Source organism: Dipodomys merriami, unplaced genomic scaffold (assembly GCF_024711535.1).
Source record: "Dipodomys merriami isolate MVZ:Mamm:240054 unplaced genomic scaffold, mDipMer1.0.p SCAF_13, whole genome shotgun sequence".
Lineage (NCBI taxonomy): Eukaryota > Metazoa > Chordata > Mammalia > Rodentia > Heteromyidae > Dipodomys > Dipodomys merriami.
Genome location: NW_027202604.1, coordinates 40,966,416 through 40,990,222, shown reverse-complemented (window position 1 = coordinate 40,990,222; position 23,807 = coordinate 40,966,416). Strand labels below are relative to the sequence as shown.

Genomic DNA, 23,807 nt, shown 5'->3' with positions numbered 1-23,807 from the left:
GGACACCTCCCGGTGTCTTTTGACTGCCTTAAGTCTGGGGGCCCAACGCCTTCTCTGGGGAGACCAGGAACCCAGGCAGCAACCCCTGTACAAACTCCTGGATTCCCACCGCAGCCTAAGCTTGGGACGCAGGTCCACCCTGCAGCCTCAGCATCCTGCCCAAATCCCAGCTCACACGGGAGAGGGGTCTCAGGCGGGACCTCTGAGCACCAGACCTGCTGTGGCCTCATCTCAGCCGCAGCTGCGGGCACCAGGCAGGCACTCAGGACTTACAGAAGACCATGGAGGAGAGGAGCAAGGGACAGTGAGAGTAGAGACCAGGCTTTGGAACATAAAGGAAGGATTGGGGTCTGGTGTGGTGGTTGAGTGTCAGTGAGCCACCATCACCATCATCAACAGCAAAAGCATAAGCACAGCCAGCTAGGCCCCAGCCCAGAAGTTAGTCATTTGGGACCCTACAAGTACACAGGGCTGTGGGTTTGAACCAGCACTTAGCAGTGAGTGTGTGATGTAAGGTATTGCTCTGAGCTCTTTTTTTAACTGCTCTTGGAAAATGTGGCCACCAAACCCTGCCAGTGCCCCCTACCTGCTGTATGAGGTTGAGAGTCGCCTAACCCCCTACACCCAGTCCTCTGTGAGGTGGGGTAACCCTAAACCTCACAGTGTGGTGATTAAATAACCCACAGGATGTTTGCAACAGTCTGGAGCTCGAGGATATCAGTAATTCATTTTATAGTTACTGCCTGATGAAACTAATTTTATCTCACAATTTCTTCCTAGTACACAACTATGTTTTGAAAGATGTGTTTTGCTGACACCAGTGGCTCACACCTGTAACCCTAGAGATTACAGCTACTCAGGAGGACCTAGTTCAAAGCCCAGACAGTAAAGTCCATGAGACTCCTATCTCCAATGAAACACCAAAAAAGTCAGAAGTGGAGCTGTGGCTCAAGTAGTAGAGTTCTAGCCTTGAACAAAAAAGCTCAAGGACAGTATTAGCACAAAAAAAAAGAGTTTTAAAAATGTATTTGAGGGAAAATACTAAGCAAATCATAGTCATCTGCCTTTAAGACTGCCTGCCTGGCCGCAGCAGTTCTCTCGCGGTGGGGGCAGGACCTGGGCTGCCCCCAGCCTGGCCAGGGGCTGCCATCTGCATCCTCTGGCTACCCCAAGTCTCCCCAGACCCGCATTCCTGAGCCAGCTCAGTCCCTTACTTTTCTGTGTCTTGGCCTTCTAGGCTGCCACTTGGTGACCAGAATTGCAAACAGCATTTCAGCCCAGTCTCTTCCACTGATAGCCCTGGAGACAGAGTCCCTGGAGACCCACCAGGAAAGTCTCGGGGTTGGGGTAGGATGTGTGATGCCTAACTATAGCCCAGAGCCTCAGTAGCTAGTTGAGATGATTCTCTACCCTCTTGCAGGGACTCACATCCATTTGTTTGCCAGCTGACCCAACACCTGCTTTGCATGGAGCTCGGAGCTCCAGAAGCTCCAGGAGGGCAAACAAGGCTGACTCCATCCTTGCCCCAGGGGCTGGGGTTCTAGCTGAGGCAAAGGCAACAGGAGTCAAAGCTACATAGCGTGTGTCATGTCACCATGGAGGGAGAAAGTGTGTTCAAGGGATGGGGGGCGCTGCAGGATGGAGGTGACCTCGGAGTGCAGAGGGAGAGGAGGCCGCTGCTCTCTGGGGAACACACGGTTCCGGCCCAGGAGCCACCATGGCAAAGGCCTGAGGGCACGGACGTGACTAGTGGTATTGCTGAGTCGCTGAACAAAACCATGTGCATTGTGCTCTCGGCTCTGTGGGTCAGGACCTGGGGAGGGAGGTGGCTGCAGGCGTCTCGCCCGGGGCTCGGTGAGGAAGCTGGCGTGGGATGCCCACGCGCAGACCGCTCACGCTGCTGTGGGAGGCCGATGTCCTCGGAGCCTCAGGCACAGGCCTCGGGGGTGGGCTGTGCCGCCATATCTGACTGGCCTGGGACCGTGTTGTGTTGGTTCCAGAAATGCCCTGGAGATGTGCCCAAGACGCGAGGACATGTTTTCCAACCACACGCAGGAGACCTGGGGTGGATGAGAGGGAAGGGGTAAGAGACGGACAGGAGGCCCAGCCCCCCAGAACTTGCCTGTGGCTAGATCTCTCTCTCCACAGGAAGTTGGCCGTGAGGCCAGCTGAGTGGGGGACCTTTGGCCTCTGTGAGAGCCCCTGCAATGTGGGCTTGTTTGCTAATTAAACAATTTATTTGAGGACAACTAGATTCATGTAAGAATCATACAGAGAAAGCCCATATACCCTTTGTCTAGTTTCCCCAATAGGGACATGTTAGAAAACTGTAATACAGCGTCACGGTTGATATAAATATTGCCTATAAATCTTCTGAACAATATTACATTTTTTACTTTGTTGTAAACAGTTCTTAATTAGGAAAGTTCAGCCAAACACAATGGTTCATGCCTATAACATAGCTACTAAGGGTTCAGAGATCAGGAAGATCCATGGTTCAAGACCAGCCTAGGGAAAAAACCCCATCTCAAACAATAACAGCTTGGCAAGGTGGCATTGCATATACCTGTCATCCCGGTTATGCAGGAAGCATAAATAAGAGGATGGTGATCCAGGCTGGCCTAGTCGTAAACATGAGACCCTGTTCAAGACATGCAAGCAAAGAGGGTTGTGATATGGCTGAAGTGCCTAGCATGTACACAAGGTCCTCAGTTCAAACTCCAACACTGCCAAGAAAAAGAAACTAGGAGAACTTACAGAAAGTTTTCTGGTTTCTGATGGATCAAATTACGGCTCTCCTCGCTCTTTGAGGGGGGAGAGGAAGGGACGGGGAAGGGGAGTCCTCCCCTTGAGGAGGCCTGGGGAGAACCCCCATTAAGCGGGGACCCCAGGCTGCCCCTCCCCCACAGGGGAGGAGGCTTAGGCCAGCACCGGCCCCTCCCCCACAGGGGCCGGGTCCTTGAACTCAGGGAGCCTGGGGTTATCCACCCAGCCCTGGCCCAGGGCTGCTTCTGCGGCAGGCAGGGCAGGCGGGGCAGGCCGGACAGTTCTCCAGGCCTCTCAGCCCGGCCTCTCCGTGGAAGAGCAGGCTCTTTGGAACAGCAACGTCTGCTGCTGGCCACTAGAGAGTCCTTAGGCCAAGGAGGAGGCCGGTCAGAGGGCTGCAGAAGGACTTGCCGCCTCTGTCTGCTCCCAGCTGGGCCGAGTGCCAGGAGGCGCCGTCAGCTGTGCCCCAGAGCCCGGCGGCTGGAGGAGCAGCGGAAATGCAGGCGATTCTGCTGACTGCCCTTCCAAGCAGCACCCCGCGGGGTACCACAGCCCCCAGTGTGAGAGGAGAGTTGCTCTTACACACACACGAGTGCGCACACGCACACGCACACACACACACACACACACACCACAATAGCTGTGGCCTGCACTTCTGCCTCCTCGGGTTCCATTAATCTGCTAATGAACAGCTCAGCACCCAGGATACCATTTCACTTACATTTACAGAACTGTTAGAAAGAAGATAGGTGGCAGTCAAAGGCCAGGGCAGGGGTGAGGGGTGGGAAGGGGTGAGGCCACCTCCTGGAACAAGGCCCCGCCCCTCCCACCCCACAGAGCCCACCTGTGCCCAGAGCTCTGCACTGGTGTCATCCGAGGCTTGTGAAGTGGGCTGATGGGAAGGGGCCCCCAGCACCTTGGGGCTGATGGGAAGGGGGCCCCCCAGTACCTCGGGGCTGATGGGAAGGAGTGAGACCCCCCAGCACCTTGGGGCTGATGGAAGGGGGGACCCCAGCACCTCGGGGCTGATGGGAAGGGGGGGCCCCCAGCACCTCGGGGCTGATGGGAAGGGGGCCCCCAGCACCTCGGGGCTGATGGGAAGGGGGCCCCCAGCACCTTGGGGCTGATGGGTAGGGGGACCCCCCCAGCACCTCGGGGCTGATGGGAAGGGGGCCCCCAGCACCTTGGGGCTGATGGGAAGGGGGGACCCCCCCAGCACCTCGGGGCTGACGGGAAGGGGGCCCCCCTGGCACTGCACTGGGAAGGGCGAGCACTTCACCTTCCGGCCCAGTCCCTGTGCGGGGTCACTGCCCCTGCACCCGCCACTGGCTGCCCCCACCCCCACCCCCGCCTGCGGCTGGACGGGCAAAGGCTGCCGGGCTGGCCAGGAGCCGAGCAGCGCAGGCTGGGGCGGCTGCGGGGGCCCTGGGATTCCTGGCGGGAGCGAGACCGGCTTGGCCTGGGTCTGTGAGGAGGGCTCCCCACAGGCCCCCGCCAGCGCACCACCCTCATGGGCAGGGAAGAGGCCTTCACAGGACACTGGCTAGGGGAGAGGTCCTGCCTGTTCAGGGCCACCGGGACACACGTTCCAGTCCTGCCGGCTGGTGTAACCCCCCATCGAGACTGCCAGAGCGAACCCCGGCCTCAGAGCCCACCTGCCCCCCAAAGAGGAAGTCCCTCAAGGCCACCCCATTTGAAGGGCACGGGAGGCCCATGCAGCCATCTCCCCAGCCCGGGCTGCCCTTCCCCAGGTCAGGACACCTGGCTGCCAGCCATCCGGGGTGGGAAGACCCGCCCCTGTGCCCTTCCTGGGCCCAATAAGGGGCTGGGGGAGGGGCTGGGGTGGGCCCCGCTGGTCCCACCCTGTTGGCTGCCAGCGCCCCCGCACCGCTGGTCTCTGCCTCCGAATCTACAGAGAGAGATGTCCAGCCTCCAAGAGCTGTGCTCTGGCCTGCCCCTGCAGCCCCTCCCCGAGAACCGGGGCCGCCGGCCTGGGGTGCCCCACGCCCCAGTCAGGACCCCCGGGCTCAGCCCTGAGGAGGAACAGGTAATGCATCCGTCCTGGTCTTCCCCAGCTCTTGGGGTGGTCTGGGTGGGCGGCCTCCTTCCTGCGCCCCCTGCCTCCAGGAACTCAGAGCAGGGGCGCCCACGTCCACGCCATGCCAGGCTGGTCATCCTTAGGGGCCAGCCAGGGCAGCCCTGGGGTTTGGAGCTGTGGTCCCCATGGACAGCTGAGGACATGGGATCAAGGTCACCGGCCCGTACCTGGTGGCACTGTGGGAGGAGCAGGCGGGGTGTGAAGTGGCTGCCACCCAGACGGGTAAATGTGCACTTGGCCTGGCCCCAGACCCTGTGGCCGGGAGGGACCATCAGCCGCCCCGACTTCCTAGCCAATACAAACTGCTCAGAGTGTCTCGAATGTTCCCTTCTGTGCTCTTTATCTACCTGTTGCCATGCCTTTCCACAAATAAGGAAATTACCTTGTAAAGATGAAGAATGAGTCATCTTAGCGACTCAGGAGGCTGAGATCTGGGGATTGAGATTCAAACCCAGCCCAGGCAGGAAAGTCTGTGAGACTCTTATCTCCAATGAACCACCAGAAAATGGGAAGTGGCTCTGTGGCTCAAGTGGTAGAGCGCTCACCTTGAGCTGAAGAGCTGAAGGTAGCACCCAGGCCCAAAGTTCAGGCCCCACAACCAACAACAACAACAACAAAGATGAAAACTAACATGCACCGCACATTTCGGTGATGGTTGAGAGACTCCCTGGAGAGCAGGGACGCGGGCAGAGCCAGGTTGGAGCAGGTGGCCATTGTGAGAGGCGGCATGCCTCACGCTCCTCTAAGCGTCATCTCACTGCGGCTGAGCCTCCCGGGCGCCTGGGCCCAGCCTGCAGGGGGAAAGGGAGTCAGGCAGAGCCTGCGAGTGCACCAAGCAAGCTCTGGACAGCCGCCTACTTCCCCAGCTCTCCTGTCTTCAGAGCCAGAAATTCAGCATCTTCACGCTGACGCAGCCCCACGCCGGACTGGGCCTAGCACCTCATGTCTCTCCGGCTCCCTGCTGCCTTCCTCTTAACAAGGACCCCTACATGACAAAGGGGACTTGGGCCCACTGCGTGATCCAGGAAAAGCGGGCTGGAGATGCTTCCTGCATCCCCTCCGGGAAGCCCCCTGGGAGGGGCCAGCCTCCGGGTTCCAGGGCCTCGGACGGGCTGTGGGGCACCTTGTGGTTCAGATGGGGATGTGGTGGGGCACTGTTGTGACTCCCGCACCGGCGGGGTGGTGGGTGTTGCCCCAGGCCGTATCACTTCCCAAGCTGGGCACCAGGCAGGTGGAACGTGCGCGCCACACTCTACCCACCATCCTAGGCATCTGCACCTCCCCTGCCCAACCTGCCCCGGCCCTGAAGCCCCTGCGCCATCCAGTCCTTCCTTGGGGACAAGCGACTTGGTCCCTGGGCAGGCTTGGGCCAATGATGAGCCAGAAGAGAGAGGAGCTGGCCGGCCTCTGTGGAAGGAGGTGGCAGGGATGAAGGAAGGCTCCCCGCGGAGGGGTGGTGCGGGGCGCGGGCTGATGAGAGCCAGGAGGTCTCTGAGCACACCGACAGATTTCAGACCCATCATGGGGGCTGTCAGGCCCTGCGTGGCGCCTGGGCCGCTGCCTCCCACCACCCACTCGCCCCCCTCCCCCCAGCTGGCGCTGCGGAATGCCCTGCGCTACTTCCCCCCTGGCGCCCAGGAGCTGCTGGCCCCCGAGTTCGCCCAGGAGCTGCGCCTGTACGGGCACATCTACATGTACCGGCTCTGCCCCAGCATGGAGATGAAGTGAGTCGGGGCTGCGGGGGTCACAGCCAGGGCCACACGGGACGGGAGGTCCTGGTGGGTGAGGAGAGGGGCTGGGTGGCTGGAGCTGCCTGCACCCCTGTCCTGACCAGGAGATGGGGACCTGTCAGCTGAGCCGCCCTGGCCGGCCCCTCATCCTGGGCAACGGGGGAGCCAACTGCGTACAAACCCTGTTGGGAAGCGGGGTCTTGCCCATGGCCGGAGGCCGGGCAGCGGGGCGGGAGGGGCGGCGTCTCAGCCCGGCACAGCAGCCTCCACAGGACGTGGCGGGCTGGCCTCGCCCGGGAATGCCAGCCCACGGCTCTGCGGAGGCTGGAGCCTGCGCTGGGGCGTCCCGGGAGCCGGGTCCCGCCGGCCAGAGCTGGCCACGCCCCTCGCTCTCCTCAGCTCCTGCTCGGAGCACCTCCGGTGCCCAGCAGTGTTGGATGAGTGAATGGAGGAACGTAGGACACTGCCTGGGGCGTCAGCTCCTGCGGCTTTCTCCCTCAGAGTTCTGGTTAAGACGGGAGGAGGTTGGATAGGGTGGGTTGTGGGAACTCAGATCACCCAGGGCAGAGGGGCGGCCCTGGGGGACAGACCCCACGGGGGCACGCCTCACACTCACGCATGCGCACCCCCAGGCGGGGCCCCGAGGGAGGGCTGTGTGCCGGCTCTCACAGACTCGGCCGTGGCCAGGCAGGAAGGAGCGGGTGCCTCGCTTGCTCACGCCTGGTGCCGGCCCTCCTCTGGCTCTTGCAGGGCCTACCCCCTCAACCAGTACCCCTGCCGGACCAAGGCCGCGGCCGCCATCATGCACATGATCATGAACAACTTGGACCCCGCTGTGGCCCAGGTAACAGCACTGCCCAGTAGAGACAGCACAGGACACATAGGTAAGGCTTTAAAGCATTTCGTGTAATTAGAGATCCTCCCGAGGCTACGAGGTTAACCCAGGGCGGTCCCAGCCCTTCTCCTAGCTCCCCAGAGTCTCAAAGCCAGGGCTGTAAATGCCTCTGTAACTCCAATTTACAAGAGCGAAAGAAAGAACAAAAAGAAACAGTTACTATGTTTCATTTATCCCAATAGGTCCCAAGCCTTCTGTTGTTTTAACACTTAATAAAGTATCGCTGGCAAAGTGTGTTATATTCTTTTCATACTAAGTCTCTGAAATTGCAGTGTCTTTCACATAGGAGCATCACTCCAAGGCCCCCCATGGCCCAAGACTGCCATATTGGATGCCATGGATCCCACACTGAGTTCCCACAGCGGCTCCTCCTAGCCCCACTCCTGCCCGTCTGGTGCGGCTAGAGGATAGGCCCCGCCCAGTGCACTGCCCCGCCCCCGCCCCGCCCCATCTCAGACCCACATCTCCCCCAGTTTCCACAGGAACTCGTGACCTATGGAGGAAACGGGCAGGTGTTCAGCAACTGGGCTCAGGTATGTGCACCTGGGATCCCACTCCTCCCCGGCCTGGGGAGGCCTGGAGTTCCCCGCTCTGCCCCTGGGGCATGGAGCTGTTGGGGGCATCTCAGCTATAACTGAAGACTCCACTCCGGGAGCCCCGGGGGGACAGGTGACCCGAGGGGCCGGGCCATGGGCCCTGGGTGGTCTGGGAGTCCCTGAGTGCCACGGGCCCTCGGTGGTCTGGGAGTCCCTGAGTGCCCCTGACACTTACATGGCCCTGCGCGGTGCCTCCCTGCAGTTCTGGCTCACCATGTCCTACTTGTCGAAGATGACAGAGGAACAAACCCTGGTCATGTACAGTGGACACCCACTGGGCCTCTTCCCCAGCAGCCCTGGCGCCCCGAGGCTGGTCATCACCAACGGCATGGTAGGTGTGGGGGGGCAATGCCGCCTGGGTGGGGGCTGGGCTGCAGGAGGGGGGAGGAGGGAGGACGCTGTCTCTGGGCCCCCATTGTCTGTTCCTTTCCCAGGTCATTCCCAACTACTCCTCCAGGACAGAATACGAGAAGCTCTTTGCCCTGGGCGTCACCATGTAAGTTGCTGCGTGCGGCTGGCTAGCGCGGCCTTCCATCCATCACCACGCCTGCCGCCCTCAGCTCCGCACTCTTACACAGTCCTCCAAAAACAGGCCACTGCAGACATAGCACGGCCATGTCTTCCTTACGTGTTCTAGAGGTTTCCTGTAGTACGTGTTACGGACATGTATGCAAAAGAACATAAAATCGGGGTTCTGTATTTCTTCCGAGATTGCATGATGAGCTAGCTCAGACATAGTCACAGGTGAACCCCTGGGTTCTCTTGGGTAGTGGGGAGGTCGTGTGGGGCAGCCAGGCCTGGCACCGCTCAGCCCTCACTGTGCTCAGGTACGGGCAGATGACGGCGGGCAGCTACTGCTACATCGGCCCCCAGGGGATCGTCCACGGCACCGTGGTGAGAGAGGGGCCCCCAGAAGTGGGGTGGGCCTGCGAGGTGAGCGTGCAAGCTGAACTTGAGCCCTGGCCTCCCCGTCTCAGCTCACAGTGCTGAACGCCGGGCGTCGGTACCTGGGGGTGGAGGACTTGGCTGGCAAGGTCTTCGTCACCTCCGGCCTTGGCGGAATGAGTGGCGCGCAAGCCAAAGCGGCTGTCATTGTGGGCTGCATCGGGGTGATAGCAGAGGTGAGCGGGAGGCCTCCCTCCCTCCCTCCCTCCCTTCACTTTCTTTCCTCCCCTCCCTCCCTCCCTCCTTTCCCTGTCTTTCCTTCCCTCCCTCCCTCCCTCCCTCCCTCCTGGAGTTGCTCACACCCCTCCCTTCCCTTCTCTCAGGGCCTTCCACAAAGCCTTGCCCCCCTCACTGGGTAGACCCCAGGCCCTGCCAGCACAGACTTCCACCTGCTCCATGCCCCTTGACCTCCCTGCTCTGTGCCCCTTGACCTCCCTGCTCTGTGCCCCTTGACCTCCCTGCTCCGTGCCCCTTGACCTCCCTGCTCCGTGCCCCTTGACCTCCCTGCTCCGTGCCCCTTGACCTCCCTGCTCAGGGCCCTTGACCCAGCATCCACACAGCCACGAGTGTCTGCTCATGGACACTGCTTCCCTGGGCCCCTCCAGACCGGGGTCCGGGTGGGGATGGAGTGTGAACAGCTCAGTCAGGAGCGGGAGGCAGGCCAGCGGCGGAGGCCACCCCAGGGCTCTGGCACTCACGACAACGGTGGGTGACCGGGGAGGAAGGGGAAGGAGAGTAGGGAATGGTGAGGCGTGGCGTCCAGTGACGCTCATTACATCCCGCACAGCACTGACTGGGCTGCGGACAACAGGAAAGACCCACAGAAGATCACGAAGGGACCGGAGATGAGGCCCGAGTGCTAGAGTGCTCGTCTAGCAAGCACCAGGCCCTGACTCCAAACTCCTGTCCTGTAATAATAATGATATTAATGGTGCTCCACATGGCCAGAGAGCCTGCGCTGAGATTTAGCATGGGGTAACACAGCAGGTCCCATTCATCATCATCATAGTAGTTCTCCACAGGATCAGAGAGCCTGCGCTGAGATTTAACACGGGGTAACACAGCAGCTTCTGTCCATAGCACTTTCTTTTTCTTGTTTCACCAGCAGTGATGATGTTGGTTCTGAAGCTCAGTACTATCAGGGGCAACATCTCTAGATTCTCCTCATGGATACAAAACAGCTGCTTAGCTCCAGCAACTCTTCCACATTCAAGTCAGGAAAAAAAGTGAGAAGGGAAGTGTCAGCTAGGATTACTTCCGCTGGGAAGTTGTGTCTCAGAAACCCGTGCTCATTGGTCAGTCGTGGGTCAGACAGAGGTCCTGTCCACAAAGGGGGGGAGGGGAGTCACGGGCAGGTGACTGTTTGAAGGTGATTCATCTCCGGGGGCTGAGCGCAGTGTCACCCTGAACGGATGGCCAGGGGGTGGCCCAGGCGTCCTGCAGCGCCTGCTGGGACTGCCCGCAGTGCGGTGGTCTCTGTGGTCTCCGTGGCGGTGAAATGGGTGACAGGCGGCCTTATGTCTCCTGGCCCAGGTTGACAAAGCTGCGCTTGTAAAACGCCACCAGCAAGGCTGGCTGATGGAAGTGACGGACAGCCTGGACCACTGCATTGCCAGGCTCAGGTACAGCGCCCGCTCTGCTCGGAGCAGTCACGCCTGCGTGGGAAGGGGCAGGGAGCGGGACTGTCCAGGACCTGACACTGGCTGCAGGCGGGCACACTCCCGTGCGCGAGGCGGCTTTGCCGGGGAGCTGGCCACAGGAGCTGGCTTTCTGAGTTCCGTTTCTCACCATTACTGCTGGCGTGCGGGAGGCTGTGGCGTTTGCTCCTTTGGTGGCTCTGGTGGGTTGGGGCCCGTGTCTTGCTGGCCACAGTTTAGGGAAGCGTGTGTGACCTGTTTCCCACTGTGGCCGTGTCCACCTGCTCACCTGTCTGGGAAGGTCGGCCGCAGGGGTGTGCCTTCTCAGCCCAGGGGCCGCCAGTGCACGGCCTACTCCCCACGGTGCGATGCTGTCCCTGCAAGGCCGCGCTTCCTCCCACCTTCTGTGCGGCAAAAGTGCTCGCGTTTCCTGCCTTTCTATTTTCCCAAATACTGTTGGCCTTCTGGGAGCCCTCCGGAGCCCCTGCCCCCAGGGAGCCCTCCGGAGGCCCAGTTCCACTCGCAGCAGCCATGGCTGCAATTCCCCGATCCCCTGGAGAGGGGCGACCGGCCCCACCACGGAGTCCCAGCTAGACTATTCCATGCGAGTGTCTCCTCTTCTGCGTCCTGGGCACACTATGGCAGCTGGCGGGCCCCATGCTCACCCACAGCCCCTCTTGGGCTCCAGAATCTGTTGGTTTGCCAGCGTTGCACTGCCCGGGCGTGGTGGGGGCAGCCGGTGCAGGCGGCTGTGGACACGTGATGGCCATCTGTTTTGTTCCCATGTCCTTCTAGGGTAGCAAGAAAAAACAAGGAGGTTCTCAGCCTTGGCTACCATGGCAACGTAGTGGATCTCTGGTAGGTGGTGGTGGGGGTTGGTGGTCTTGGGGACCCCCATGTAGGCAGATTCCCAAAGCAGAGTTCTCAGCGCCAGCCCGGATCTCCCAAGACGCAAGCCCCAAGCCTGGTTCTATCCCACTGTGGACGGCTGGCATCCTGCAAGGCCTACCGTGCCACACAGGCCCCGTCCACGGGAAAGCGGGCCCAAGGGTGGGAAAATGGGCGCCGACCACCAGGAGCCGGCACCCCCGGCTCTCGGCCTGCCCTGCGCTGAGCGTCTTGCTGCTGCCCCCAGGGAGCGGCTGGTCCATGAACTGGACACGACCGGGGAGCTGCTGGTGGATCTGGGGTCAGACCAGACGTCCTGTCACAACCCGTTCAACGGCGGCTACTACCCCGTGCAGCTCAGCTTCTCAGAGGCCCAGAGCCTCATGGCCTCCAACCCGGCTGCCTTCAAGCGCCTGGTGCAGGAGAGGTGGGGCGGGCGAGGGCCCGGGGTGGGCGAGGGCCCTGGGGTGGGCTGCAGGGCCTCAGGGCAGCCGCAGGGCCTGGGCTCGGCCTTGGGGTGGCCACGGGGCCTGGGTGGCCTGGCACCTGGTTCTCACAAGGCTGGCTGTGTGGAGGGGCGGGGGGGGGCTCGTCATCACTGAGCCGAGGTTCCTGGGGTGGGGGGGGGCCCAGTGGACAGGAGTCACCAAAATCCTCAGCCTGCTGTCAGTGCTAGGGAGGCGCGGGTGCTGACCTGCAGTTGGCTGACTCAGCAAGCAGGTGACCGGCCATGGAGGGCACACACGGTTACACAGATGACCGTGGCAGGGCCGTTCCAGGCACGCGGGTAGGGCACAGGGCACAGCGGGCCTGGCACGGCTTTCTGGCCTGGATGGAGCAGCCGTGAGGCCCAGCTGAGCTGACCGGACGCCGTCCCGCAGCCTGAGGAGGCACGTGGACGCCATCAACAGGCTGGCCAGGGAGAAGTTCTTCTTTTGGGACTATGGCAATGCCTTCCTCTTGGAGGCACAGAGAGCAGGTGAGGGGGGGCTGGGGTGGGGGCGGGGAGGGCTCTGGACTGGGGAGGGGGCAGGGGGGCTCTGGACTGGGGAGGGGGTGGGGGGGCTCTGGACTGGGGAGGGGGCGGGGGCTCGGGACTGGGGAGGGGGTGGGGGAGTGGGGGTGCTCAGGACTGGGGAGGGGGTGGGGGGCTCTGGACTGGGGAGGGGGCGGGGGCTCTGGACTGGGGAGGGGGCGGGGGAGTGGGGGTGCTCAGGACTGGGGAGGGGGCGGGGGCTCTGGACTGGGGAGGGGGCGGGGGAGTGGGGGTGCTCAGGACTGGGGAGGGGGTGGGGGGCCTCTGGACTGGGGAGGGGGTGGGGGGCTCTGGACTGGGGAGGGGGCGGGGGGCTCTGGACTGGGGAGGGGGTGGGGGGGCTCTGGACTGGGGAGGGGCGGGGGGCCTCTGGACTGGGGCAGGGGCGGGGGGCCTCTGGACTGGGGCAGGGGCGGGGTGCTCGGGACTGGGGAGGGGGCGGGCCCTCTGGACTGGGGAGGGGGCAGGGGGGCTCTGGACTGGGGTGGGGGGGCTCTGGACTGGGGAGGGGGCGGGGGCTCGGGACTGGGGAGGGGGTGGGGGAGTGGGGGTGCTCAGGACTGGGGAGGGGGTGGGGGGCTCTGGACTGGGGAGGGGGTGGGGGAGTGGGGGTGCTCAGGACTGGGGAGGGGGTGGGGGGGCTCTGGACTGGGGAGGGGGCGGGGGTGCTCAGGACTGGGGGTGCTCGGGACTGGGGACGGGTGCAGGCTTGGCGGCTGCCCTCCTGCGGCTTCATCTGGCAGCTCAGCCAGGGGTCTCGCAGAGGGTGGGGCCTGGGCGCCGGGCTCTCGGCCTCGGCTTCCCCGTGCTGTAGTGGGCGGCGCGATCCCGGGGTGGGACTCTCCGGGCTGAGCGGGCGGCGTCCCCTCGCCGGGCTGGCACGGCGCGTCGGCCCGGGTCCCGGGCCCTCCCCAGCCTCTCCGGGGCGCCCGCCCGGCGACGGCAGGCCGTGCCCGGGGCTTCGTGCTCCAAAGGCCCCGCGGCCCGCCCAGCCTCCGCCGGCTCAGCCCCGCGATTCCGCGCAGGAGCGGACGTGGAGAAGAAGGGCGCCGGCAAGATGGAGTTCCGCTACCCGTCCTACGTCCAGCACATCATGGGGTGAGTGGGGCGGCCTCAAGCACCGGCCCGCCGCAGAGCCACGTGCCCGGATCCTCGAAGGCCCGGAGCGAGGGGCGCGGGGCGCAGCGGGGACAGGCCGCGTCCCCAGAGAGCAGCGCAGGCCTCGGGCGGCACCTCGCGCCTGATTACCCGACGTGCCCTGCGGCGGGGGCGGGGCCGCGAGACCAGCCTTGGGTGCAGGCCGATTGGGCGCAGAGGGGACCCAAGCGGGGAGGTGGCGAGGAGGTCACAGCGCACCTGCTCACAGCTGCCGGGGTCGAGGCGGATTCGGGCCCAGGGCGCAGGCAGCTGGGCTCCCTGGGGAGAGAACGCTGCGGGGGGCGGGCCTGAGGCATGCGCCCAGCCAGGCCCGGGCGTAGAAGCTGGGAGGCCCCTGGGAGGCCCGGGTGGCCGAGTCCTTCTGTTCCTGGTTGCCGCATCACCCAAGCTGGACTGCCTGGAAAGCAAGCCTCCTTCACCGGCCACCCGGGCAGGTCGACTGTTCATCTTGAAGTGACAGCAGTTGACAAGATGTCTTCTTGTCCCTGTCCCCGCTGCCTGCTCCTGCAGGGGGACAGGGAGAGCTGAGGGGCCCCAGAAACTGCCCCGTTCCTTCTGAGGGCGGACCCCGCGCCGTTCCAGCCCCAGGCGGGAGCTGTGGCCTAGCAGCCCAGCTGAGCAGCCTGTCCCCACAGGGACATATTCTCCCGGGGGTTCGGGCCTTTCCGCTGGGTGTGCACATCGGGGGACCCCCAAGACCTGGCCGTCACCGACCGGCTGGCCACTTCTGTGCTGGAGAGGGTCATCGCGGGTGGAGGTAAGGTGGACGGCGGGCTCCCGGGGTCCCCCCTGCAGGGCAGCTTGCAGCCAGTGCAAATTCTGCCAGGACCCCAGGCCCCGCCGGCATTTGTGAGTGAGACACAAAGGCAGCCAGCAAGATTCTGCTCGAGGGTCCTGAGCCAGGGAAGCCCTGTCCACGCCCTGCCTCACACGGCTCTTGAGGTTGCTAGTCAGGGCAGGCAGCCACCTTGCCAGTCAGCTTTCCACCCTCCCTTTGGCTGAGGAGTTTCAAGGCTTCCGTCTGTAGTGGGCCGATGACATGCCTGTGCATCACGGCGCAAGTCTGGGGTAGAGCGAGTGGCTGGCAAGGGAGAGGAAGGGCAGGGTCCCGACCCCCCGTGGAGAGCCCCCCCAGGCCCTCCCTGCCTTTCATTAGACTCTGCCTCTCAAGGCTGCCACCACCTCCAATTCCCAGCACTCAGTTCTTCTGGGAACATTTCAGATCCAAACTCCAGGAGCCTCTGGAGGTGACTGAAGCCAGGGAGCCTGGGGCTCAGGCGGCTTAGCGGTCACAGCCAGCCAGGGCTGGCTGGGCAGCCCTTGACCCACTGCAGCCTTCTCTGGCCTGCCCTGCCCCCAGCCCCTGGGGGCGCCAGAACACCGGCCTTGTTTCATGCCTGTCAGCAGCACTTCCAACCGAGCTGCCCCACGCAGGCCCCCTCAAGGCTTCTAGGTACCCACACTTCCCAGGCTCCTGTGGGGCCGTGCCAGTGCCCAGTGTCCAGCAGTCACACCTGCCAGTGACCGCAGCCTGGGTGTTCCCAGCACAGCTGCCCTTGGGCTGTGATGGGCCTGGGGCCCGGGATTCATGCTGTTGGAGCAGCCATTCCGAGGTGGCTCCATGAGGCTGAGGTAACCTCGGGAGCGTAGATTCAGCCAAGGGCAGCGAAGCCACAGGCACGGAGAAGCAGGAAGTTTTTAGGTGTAAGTTTATTGAAGGATGGTTTTAGCAATCGCAGTGCTAGCCACTGACTCACGTGACTTCTAGTAAGTTACCGGTCTGTTCTCAGAGCTGGCTCCTGCAGGCTCCTCCCGCCATGCTGCCACCCTGTCCCTCACCCTCAGATGGATCAAGCTTATTCCCACCTCAGGGCCATCGCACTGGCTGTGCCCGCTGCCCAGCGCTGTTCCCATACAGCTCTGTGGAGCCTGCACCTCAGAATTAGGACTCACCCTGACCATCACCTTCTTGGGAGCTTTTGGTTCCGTTTCCCCACCACCCCCATTTCCTCATGGCCAACTGCTGTCGGAGCTCCTTGTACCATGTCTGGCATGCACGGGGGAAAGGTATCAGGCAGTGGTCCACGCAGTAATCCCTGCCATCAGTATGCTGCCTTCCGGAGCTAGGGACCTTGGTGGGAAGGTGGGTGGGGTGGGCCCCGAGCCTGGCTCCAGCAGCCCCTCGGGAGCGGATGCCCGAGGCTCTCTCTTCCTTCTGCCTGCAGTGAAGGAGTCTGTGAAGCTGCAGTACCTGGACAACATCCGCTGGATCCAAGAGGCCGCCAAGCACCAGCTGGTGAGGGCGGGGCCTGGGTGGGCGGGTCTGGGAGGCAGCACACAGGGCTGGGGGCTCTCCCCAGCCGGCCTGGGGGTGCCGTTCTGCTTCGGGGCCTCTGGGCATCGTGTCCTGAGGGCTGCAGACCTGGACTGTGTGACTTGATGGCACCCCCAGCCGGCCATCTAGGAGAGGCACTGTCACCTCCCCAAGAGCTGGAGAAAGGAGTCCGCCCTGCCCTGAACGGGGCAGCCTGGAGAAGCCCGAGCCCGGACAGCTGGCAGGGGCTCCGGCTGTGCACGACAGTGCAGGGGTCCTCCAAAGTCACAGACAGAACCCATGAGCCGGTGCCAGTGGCTCACGCCTGTCATCCTAGCCACAGGAGGCTGAGATCTGAGAATCGTAGTTCAAAGCCAGCCTGGGCAGGAAAGTCCATGAGACTCTTATCTCCAGTGAATTGCCCAAAATCTGGAAGTGGAGCTGTGGCCCAAGTGGTAGAGTGCTAGCCTTGAGCAAAAGAAAAGCAGCTCAGGGATGATGCCCAGGCCCTGAGTTCAAGCTCTAGGACTGGCACCAAAGAAAAAGGCAGGGAAGATCATACACCCACTAGGGTTTTCAGCTCTGTGAACAGGGAGTGAGATCTCCAACACGCACGTTGTGCACGTGTTTTTATCAGCAGCGTTCACCACAGCTAACATGCAAAACAATCCAATGTCCATGTGAATGGAACGGCCAGAGTGGTCTCTGCAGAGGGGTATACCAGACGTGGTCTTGTTTAGGGCCCACTGCTGTTTGGCCTTAACAAGGAAGGGGCCTGGGAGGCCTGCTGTTGCCCAGGGCAATGGGCCGGCGGAAAGGACAAGTGGTTCCCTAGAGCAGCAGCGTGAGCACGCGTGCGCTCACAGGGCTGACGAGCTGCAGGAGGAGACCTGCAGACAGAATGTCAGTTCAGGGAAGATTAAAAAGTTCTAGAAGCTGGGAAGGTGGCTCAGTGGTAGAGCGCTTGCCTTGCATGCCAGAGGCCCTGGGTTCAATTCCTCAGCACCAAATAAGCAAAAAGAAAAAAGCCAGAAGTGGCGCTGTGGCTCAAGTGGTAGAGCGCTAGCCTTGAGCTGAAGAGCTGAGGGACAGCGCCTAGGCCCAGAGTTCAGGCCCCACGACTGGACCCCCCCCCCAAAAAAAAAAGTTCTAGAAGTGATGGTTAGACAGTTGCACTGTATTATGAACTTATTAAATGCCATCAAGCTGGGCACTGAAAACGGCCAAGATGATCGGTTCTATGTAATCTACATTTTACCAAAAAAGAAACAACTGGGAAACTGTGCTTGATGGTGCAGGCCTGCAGTCCCAGCCTCTCCAGAGGGTGTGGTGGGAGGGGACGTCAGCAAGGCCTGTCTCAGGAGCAAAATGCAATCGGAAGGGTGGAGGGAGGGGGGGTCCAATGTTAGAGTGCTTGCCTTGCCTGTGTGAGACCTTCAGTTCAATCTCCAGTGAAGAGGAGGGGGGAGGAGGAAGAGGAGGTGAGCTCTGAGGCAGTAAGTGGGTGGTAGTTACTGGGGTTTGAAGTCAGTACCTTGAACTTGGCTTGACTGGTGCTCTACCACTTTAGCCACACCTCTCCTGCCCTGCTTTCTGTACTTGTTTTGGACATGGAATCTTGTAAGCATTTCTCCCTAGTCTGGCTTGGGAACAAGATACTGAAGATCTCAGCCTCCTGAGTAGCTAGGATCACAGACGTGAGCCACAGCACCCAGATAAACTTGGCCATTTTTTTTTCTTTTACCCAGTCCTGGGGCTTGAATTCAGGGCTTGGGCGCTGTCTCTCTGAGCCTCTTTGTGTTCAAGGCTAGTGCTCTACCACTTGAGCCACAGCCCACGACACCCAGCTTAAATCTAGCAATTTTATATCAGCACTTTTCTAGTCTGGACCCAGGGAATTTTTTTGTTGTTGTTGTTGGTCGTGGGGCTTGAACTCTGGGCCTGGGCACTGTCCTTGCGCTTGTCTTCAGCTCAAGGCGAGCGCTCTACCACTTGAGCCACAGCACTACTTCCAGTTTTTGAGTGGTTTATTGGAGATAAGAGTCTCATGGACTTTCCTGCCCAGGCTGGCTTTGAACCTCGATCCTCAGATCTCAGCCTCCTGAGTAGTTAGGATGACAGGCATGAGCCACCAGCGCCCAGCTTGGACCCAGGGAATTTGAGCAGCCCAGCAGCAGTGATTTTACACCTGTGGATTACCCAAAAAAAGACGTGTTGCCACAGGTGCGAACGAAGTAGGCCTGCAATTGAAACACATGGACAGAGGAGGCCAGCTGTGTGGCAACTGGCAAGTCTGGAGGCTGGGGTGTGCTGCATGTCCAGCCCACAGACGGCCAGTGTGGTCCACACACAGTACCCGCTCTGGTCCACACAGACCAGCCTGTGGCCCCCAGGACCCTCTTCCTAGGGGTTCTCCTGGAAGAGCCTTGGGAACGTCCTCTGTCCTGCACCCCAGGCCTGTGTGGTTGGCCCGCTGGAGTCCTCCAGCAGCACCGCGCCCCACCTTCTGTGTCGCAGCTGGGCTGGGCAGAAGCTCCCGCTGTGGTCCCCACAAGGAGGCGGGGCAGAACTCTCGCTAACGTGACTCAGACCCCATGCCTGTCTTTGTTATCAGTGTCTCAGCCATGTTGCACGGCTACACAACTGGACTGGCCATCAGGTCGCACACAGGGCCTTGGGGCCCCCTGCGTAACACCCCCACATCACCAACAGCCCCCCTTCCTTCCGCAGGTGGTGGGCTCCCAGGCCAGGATCCTGTACTCAGACCAGAAGGGCCGTGTGGCCATTGCTGTGGCCATTAACCAGGCCATCGCCAGTGGGGCGATCAAGGTGACGTGTCCTTGCCTGTGGCCTCTCCCCAGCTGCTGCTCATCACCCAGGCCTGGCCCTGAGGCCCCCCACCTGAGCCTCTGCCCTATCAACCAGCCCACCCTCCCTGGCCTCAGTAACCTGGTGTCCAGGGAGCCTTTGCCTTCCCCTGGGTGCCCCCGGCCTCAGGGAAACAGAAGAGCCTCAGCCTCTGTGGAGCAGATGGGCAGAGGGACTCAGAGATGAGCCAGGCTGGGACCCAGCCCCTGCTTGGGAAGTGAGGGGGGACAGCAGCCCTGAGAGAAGGAAGGGAAGGAGGCGGGGAGGGGCTGGCAGTGAACTCCTCACCCCCAGTCTCTGAGTGTGGGTCATAGTAAGGGGTACCAATGTTGCTTTCTCAGTAACTTTGGGCAGGTCAGCTATCTGCTCCAAGCCTCAGTTTCCCTATCTGTGAGAGGATTGTATTAGAACCTCAGTGCGTGGGTATGAGGATGAAATGCGGTGTCTCTACAAAGCCATGTCACCCAGATCTTTTTAGTTACCTTTCCAATCTATGGCACACTTCCCTGCTACTGAGGGGCACGGGACCCTGCGTGGCCTGCCAGGCACAGCCACCCTGCCCTTCCGTCTCAGAGGCTCGGGCCACACCGCGCTCACTAGCTGCCACCTCTCTGTTCAGAAGCACCTACAACGTTCACTGTCAGACTCAGCGTGTCTGCTTCTCCCACGTGATGTCTCTGTCCTCAGAGACTCTCAACACAAAAAGGCAATGACCAAGGCCCAGAGAGGGGCCCCAGGCCACACAGCCATGCCCACCAGCCTTCCCCCTCCCTGGGCTCTCTGCCAGCCCCTGCTCTCACCACACAGGCTCGGGGGCCAGCGAGAAGCCCAGTTCTGGTACAGCGTGTGTGGGGTTACATCTCTGCTTGCCTGTTAACAAGCTGTGTGCTGCAGATCAAGTCCCCAGCCTTGCTGTGTGTCAGTTTTCGTGGTTGGAAGGGGTGTGGTAGCCGTGCTGTTGGGATGAGGGGTGTGGAGGCGGGGCGTGGACAGGGCACAGCGCACCGGCACTGGCGCAGCGCACCGGCACTGGCGGGCTCAAGGGAGTGTTCGTAGCTCCGGGGGACAGCAGAAGTGGCTGTTTCTTCGGGAGGGGTCTGTTTTCAAGAGCAGAGTCTTCCTGGCTCCTGAAGCAGGCCCCTTGCGCCCCGCCCCTGCTGGGCAGCCCGGGTGGACGCCGGCTGACGGACACTGCCCCACCTGCAGGCGCCGGTCGTCCTGAGCCGCGACCATCACGACGTGAGCGGCACCGACAGCCCCTTCCGGGAGACCTCCAACATCCACGACGGCTCTGCCTTCTGCGCAGGTGAGGAGAGCAGCCATGCTGGGACCTGGGTTCTCTAATGGAGTCAAGCAGAACCTTTCCTTTTCAATCATCCCTGCCTGCGAGGCTTAGGGAAGTGGTGTCTGGCTTCCTGCAGCTCCCAGAACCACAGCCTGCCTCACTCTTTCGCTCTTCTGCCTGTGGGTGCTCTTAGCTGGTGCCCTGCGTGGAAGAGTTCACCAGGGGAAGAGGTGATGGGCTGTGGACGGCTGCCGGCTCCCCTGCTCCAGCCTGGGTTTCTCTAACACACACCATTGCTGTTTCTGGAGTTTCCTGTCTGTTTCTGTCCCCGTCTCTGGAGTCTCCAGGCCCTGCCCCCCTCCGCAGGCTGCTGCACTGTCCTGAGCAGTGTGGTGCCGGGCCCGCCCGGCACAGGAAACTATGGGTAGTGGGCTCCTGTCTCTGCAGACATGGCTGTGCAGAACTTCGTGGGAGATGCCTGTCGGGGAGCCACCTGGGTGGCGCTTCACAACGGAGGAGGTGTGGGCTGGTAAGGAGCTGCCAGGGTGCGCCGGGCTGGGGAGGAAGTCTTAGGGATTCCGTGGGGGCAGGGCCGGGCCTGGGGCCATGGCAGCTAGCCCACTGGCAGGAGGGCTGGAGGGAGGGGTGCGGGAGTCTCCGGGCGCAGGGCTCTCTGGCCTCCTGGCGAGAACCAGCCCTACGGATGGTCCAGACAGGACCCGAAGCGGGAGAGCTGGACAGGCCTGTGAGGTCAGAGACAGGAGTCCAGGCGCACATTCGAGGTGAGGTTCGGGGTGGAGCAGTTCCCCCAGGGAGGAGCCAGAGGCTGAGGGCCCCCCGCAGTGCTGACAGAACGTCCCCGAAGGCAGAACCCTGAGCAGGGGCCCAGGCCGGACGCAGCATAACCGATCACCGATCGAGACAGGCCCCGGCGGGGATGAGGCCCCAACTCACGGAGAAGGGCCAGGGCAAGTGCAGAAAGCAGGCTAGCAAGGATGTCCCTGGGGCTCCAGTCCCATCTGCTCAGAGAGGAAGGAAAAGACAGCACGCGGACCGGACGCCAGCTGGAGAGCCAGCGGCACTCAGAAATGCACTGATTACAAAATGAGCAACACTGAAAACAGGTCAGGTAGTAGGAAGGACCAAGTAGAAGGGAGGGACGAGCAGGACATGGGTCACCCAGGCAACGTCAGGAGGAGAAGCAACCGGACTGGGTGGCCTTAGAGACAGTGCGGTGGGAAGGGAGCCTGGTGCGGGCCTCGGGCTGGAGCTGGGAGGCTCCCACCCCCCCAGGCCCATGCACCCCGGTACGCGAGCTGCGGGCCGCAGAGGCCGGTGTGACATGGCTGCCCCTCTTGGATGCCTCCCCAGGCCACCACCACACGGGGTATGTGGTAGGGGAAAGGTGTGATGACCTGGGATCCCGTCTGCCTCGTACAGGGGTGAGGTGATCAACGGGGGATTTGGCCTGGTGCTGGACGGGACCCCTGAGGCCGAGGAGAAAGCCCGGATGATGCTCAGCTGGGACGTCTCCAATGGCGTAAGTCGCCAGGGCGGCTCCAGCTCCTGCTGAGCCTCCATGGCCGTCCCTGTTCACGGCAGCCCTGGGCCGCGGTTCCACACCCTCCCCCACCCGAGTCACGCCCAGTAGGTTCCAGACTCCTTTGGGCCTCCTGCTGTCCCTACGTGGCAACCCCCGAGTCTGGCCCCAGCCCCTCCCCCCACCCTTGCCCAGCGCTGCTCTTTCTGGTTCTCCACGGGGTTCTCCATGGTCCGCTGGGTCTCACTTTTAAGGCTTGTCTGTCCTGCTGTTTTGGGGGGATGCCAGGTGGGCTCCACCACCGAGGGCACCCCAGCCCTCCCCACCAGAGGCCTGTGGGAAAGCACCCGCAACCAGGCTGTGGGCAGCATCCTGGGGTATCCTCTAGGATAATAGCATGGGCAGCTCAGCCAGAGGTCACAGGTCAGGCAGGGGTAAACAGGAGGGACGTGGAGCCGGGGGCCAGTGCAGGCGGTGTGACGCTGGGTGGGGACTGTGGTGAGCGTGAGACTGGATGGGACTCTGGCCAGGCCCCTACCCCAGCCGCAGAGCCTCCCACAGAGGCTGGGAGTCAGGGAACTGCGCTGGGCTTTGGTTCTAGAAGGGTCCGAGATGCTGCTGAGATGGAGAAGGCATGGAGAAGGGCAGCAGGGGTGAGGTGCCAAGACCACCATCTAGAAGGACTAGATGGAGGGGAGGGATGGGGAGGGACAGGCCAGAGAGGCATTTTGAAGGTTGATTCTTGAGGGCAGAGAGGGAAGGGCTTCAGGTGACCCCAGTTCCTAGCCAGGAGCCCAGATGGAGGCTGGGTCATCAGTGGAGATTATGAAGGGGTCAGTGGCCAGTTCTAGATCAAGAACAGGTTGCATCAGGGAAGGTTGAGAAAGGATGGGCACACAGAGAGGAGGCCCCTGTGCCCGAGGGCAGAGGACAGGGAGTCTGGGGTGAAACCCGTGGTGGTACTGACCCCAGCCGCTGCACTCCCCCTCCCCCAGGTGGCCCGGCGCTGCTGGTCTGGGAACTCAAAGGCCTATGACATTATCTGTCAGACCATGAGGGAGAACAGCGGTTTGGTGGTGACTCTCCCGCACCAGGTGGCCGATGAGCGCCTGCTCCAGCGGGCCCTGCAGCCCTGAGAGGAAGCGGGGTTCTCCTCGCCCTCCTCCTTGCCCCTCTCCCCTCAGCCATCCTCAGCCTGCTAGCCACAGCACACCTCTGGCCTCTACACACACATTTCCATGGCCCTCAGAGTGCCTGGACAGGGTGCACTGCTAGCCCGCTCTGTGCAGGGCCGAGGTCTCCAGCCAGCCATGCAGAGGACTTGCTACAGCAGGGCCCAATCCAGGGGGAGCCTCGACCTCACGTGGAGCCAGGCCTGAGCGAGGAGAGGGAGGGGCTGGGGGCTGAAGGGGGGTGCAGTGCCAGGGGGGCTACTGCTTTCCTGTCCTGAGCGACCTGTGACCCCGTTTGCAGATTTTAGTCTCTCTTAGTGAGACTGGAAGCCTCGAATAAAACATTTGGAGCCCAACAATAGAGTGGGGTGGCTGTACTGGTCAGCTCTGCGCTATCATAACAAAACACCTGAGGCAGTCATGAGGAGAAACCGCACGTTCCAGTGGAGGCTGGGCGGCCTCTGGGACTCAGTGCCTGGCACAGCAAGCAGAAGCAAAGGGAAGGCAGGCACACCAGGGGCCAGGGACCGGCCACTGCCCCTCCTCCACTTCCCATCTCCTCCCGTTGGAGATGCGGCTGCCTTTTGGGAGCTCTCTTCCAGGCATAGGGGCCAGAACCTTCCTTTTGGAATCCCAATGTGTTTCTTGCTTAAAGATTTTTCTAAGTTAGAAAGTAAGTGTGGAGCCAGACAGTCCTTCGTGTTCTCCCAACCCTGCTGGCCAGGGTGCCTGGGGGCACGGGCTCTGGGCCTCAGTTTCCTAATCTGTACAAGAGTTAATACCGGAGTCCCCACCGAGAGAGGACTGTGGGTCTTCATCCTTACCAGGGGCCACAGGAGGCTCCAGGGAGCACCCCACCACTCAGAACCTCTACCTCTG

At 61.9% G+C, this 23,807-nt stretch overlaps 1 protein-coding gene across 1 annotated transcript; it reads left to right on the top strand.

Annotated features, from left to right (window-relative positions):
- The first annotated feature begins 4,669 nt into the window (after positions 1-4,669).
- Positions 4,670-23,287, top strand: LOC138824859 (urocanate hydratase). The gene is made up of 20 exons (XM_070019255.1): positions 4,670-4,813; positions 6,458-6,588; positions 7,345-7,438; positions 7,963-8,022; positions 8,288-8,416; positions 8,520-8,581; positions 8,913-8,979; positions 9,063-9,206; positions 10,564-10,652; positions 11,463-11,525; positions 11,803-11,982; positions 12,437-12,534; positions 13,617-13,689; positions 14,385-14,506; positions 15,975-16,045; positions 18,794-18,892; positions 20,138-20,237; positions 20,664-20,745; positions 21,657-21,756; positions 22,752-23,287. The coding sequence occupies exons 1-20, from the start codon at positions 4,688-4,690 to the stop codon at positions 22,890-22,892; spliced, it is 2,031 nt and encodes a 676-aa protein (XP_069875356.1). The 5' UTR covers positions 4,670-4,687; the 3' UTR covers positions 22,893-23,287.
- Positions 23,288-23,807: the final 520 nt, after the last annotated feature.

Excerpts from the sequence above, each read along its gene's own strand:
- LOC138824859 (XM_070019255.1), top strand. The coding sequence starts at position 4,688 with ATGTCCAGCCTCCAAGAGCTGTGCTCTGGCCTGCCCCTGCAGCCCCTC. Across the intron at positions 8,582-8,912 it reads TTTGCCCTGGGCGTCACCAT|GTACGGGCAGATGACGGCGG; the intron begins GTAAGTTGCTGC and ends CACTGTGCTCAG. Across the intron at positions 14,507-15,974 it reads GAGGGTCATCGCGGGTGGAG|TGAAGGAGTCTGTGAAGCTG; the intron begins GTAAGGTGGACG and ends TTCTGCCTGCAG.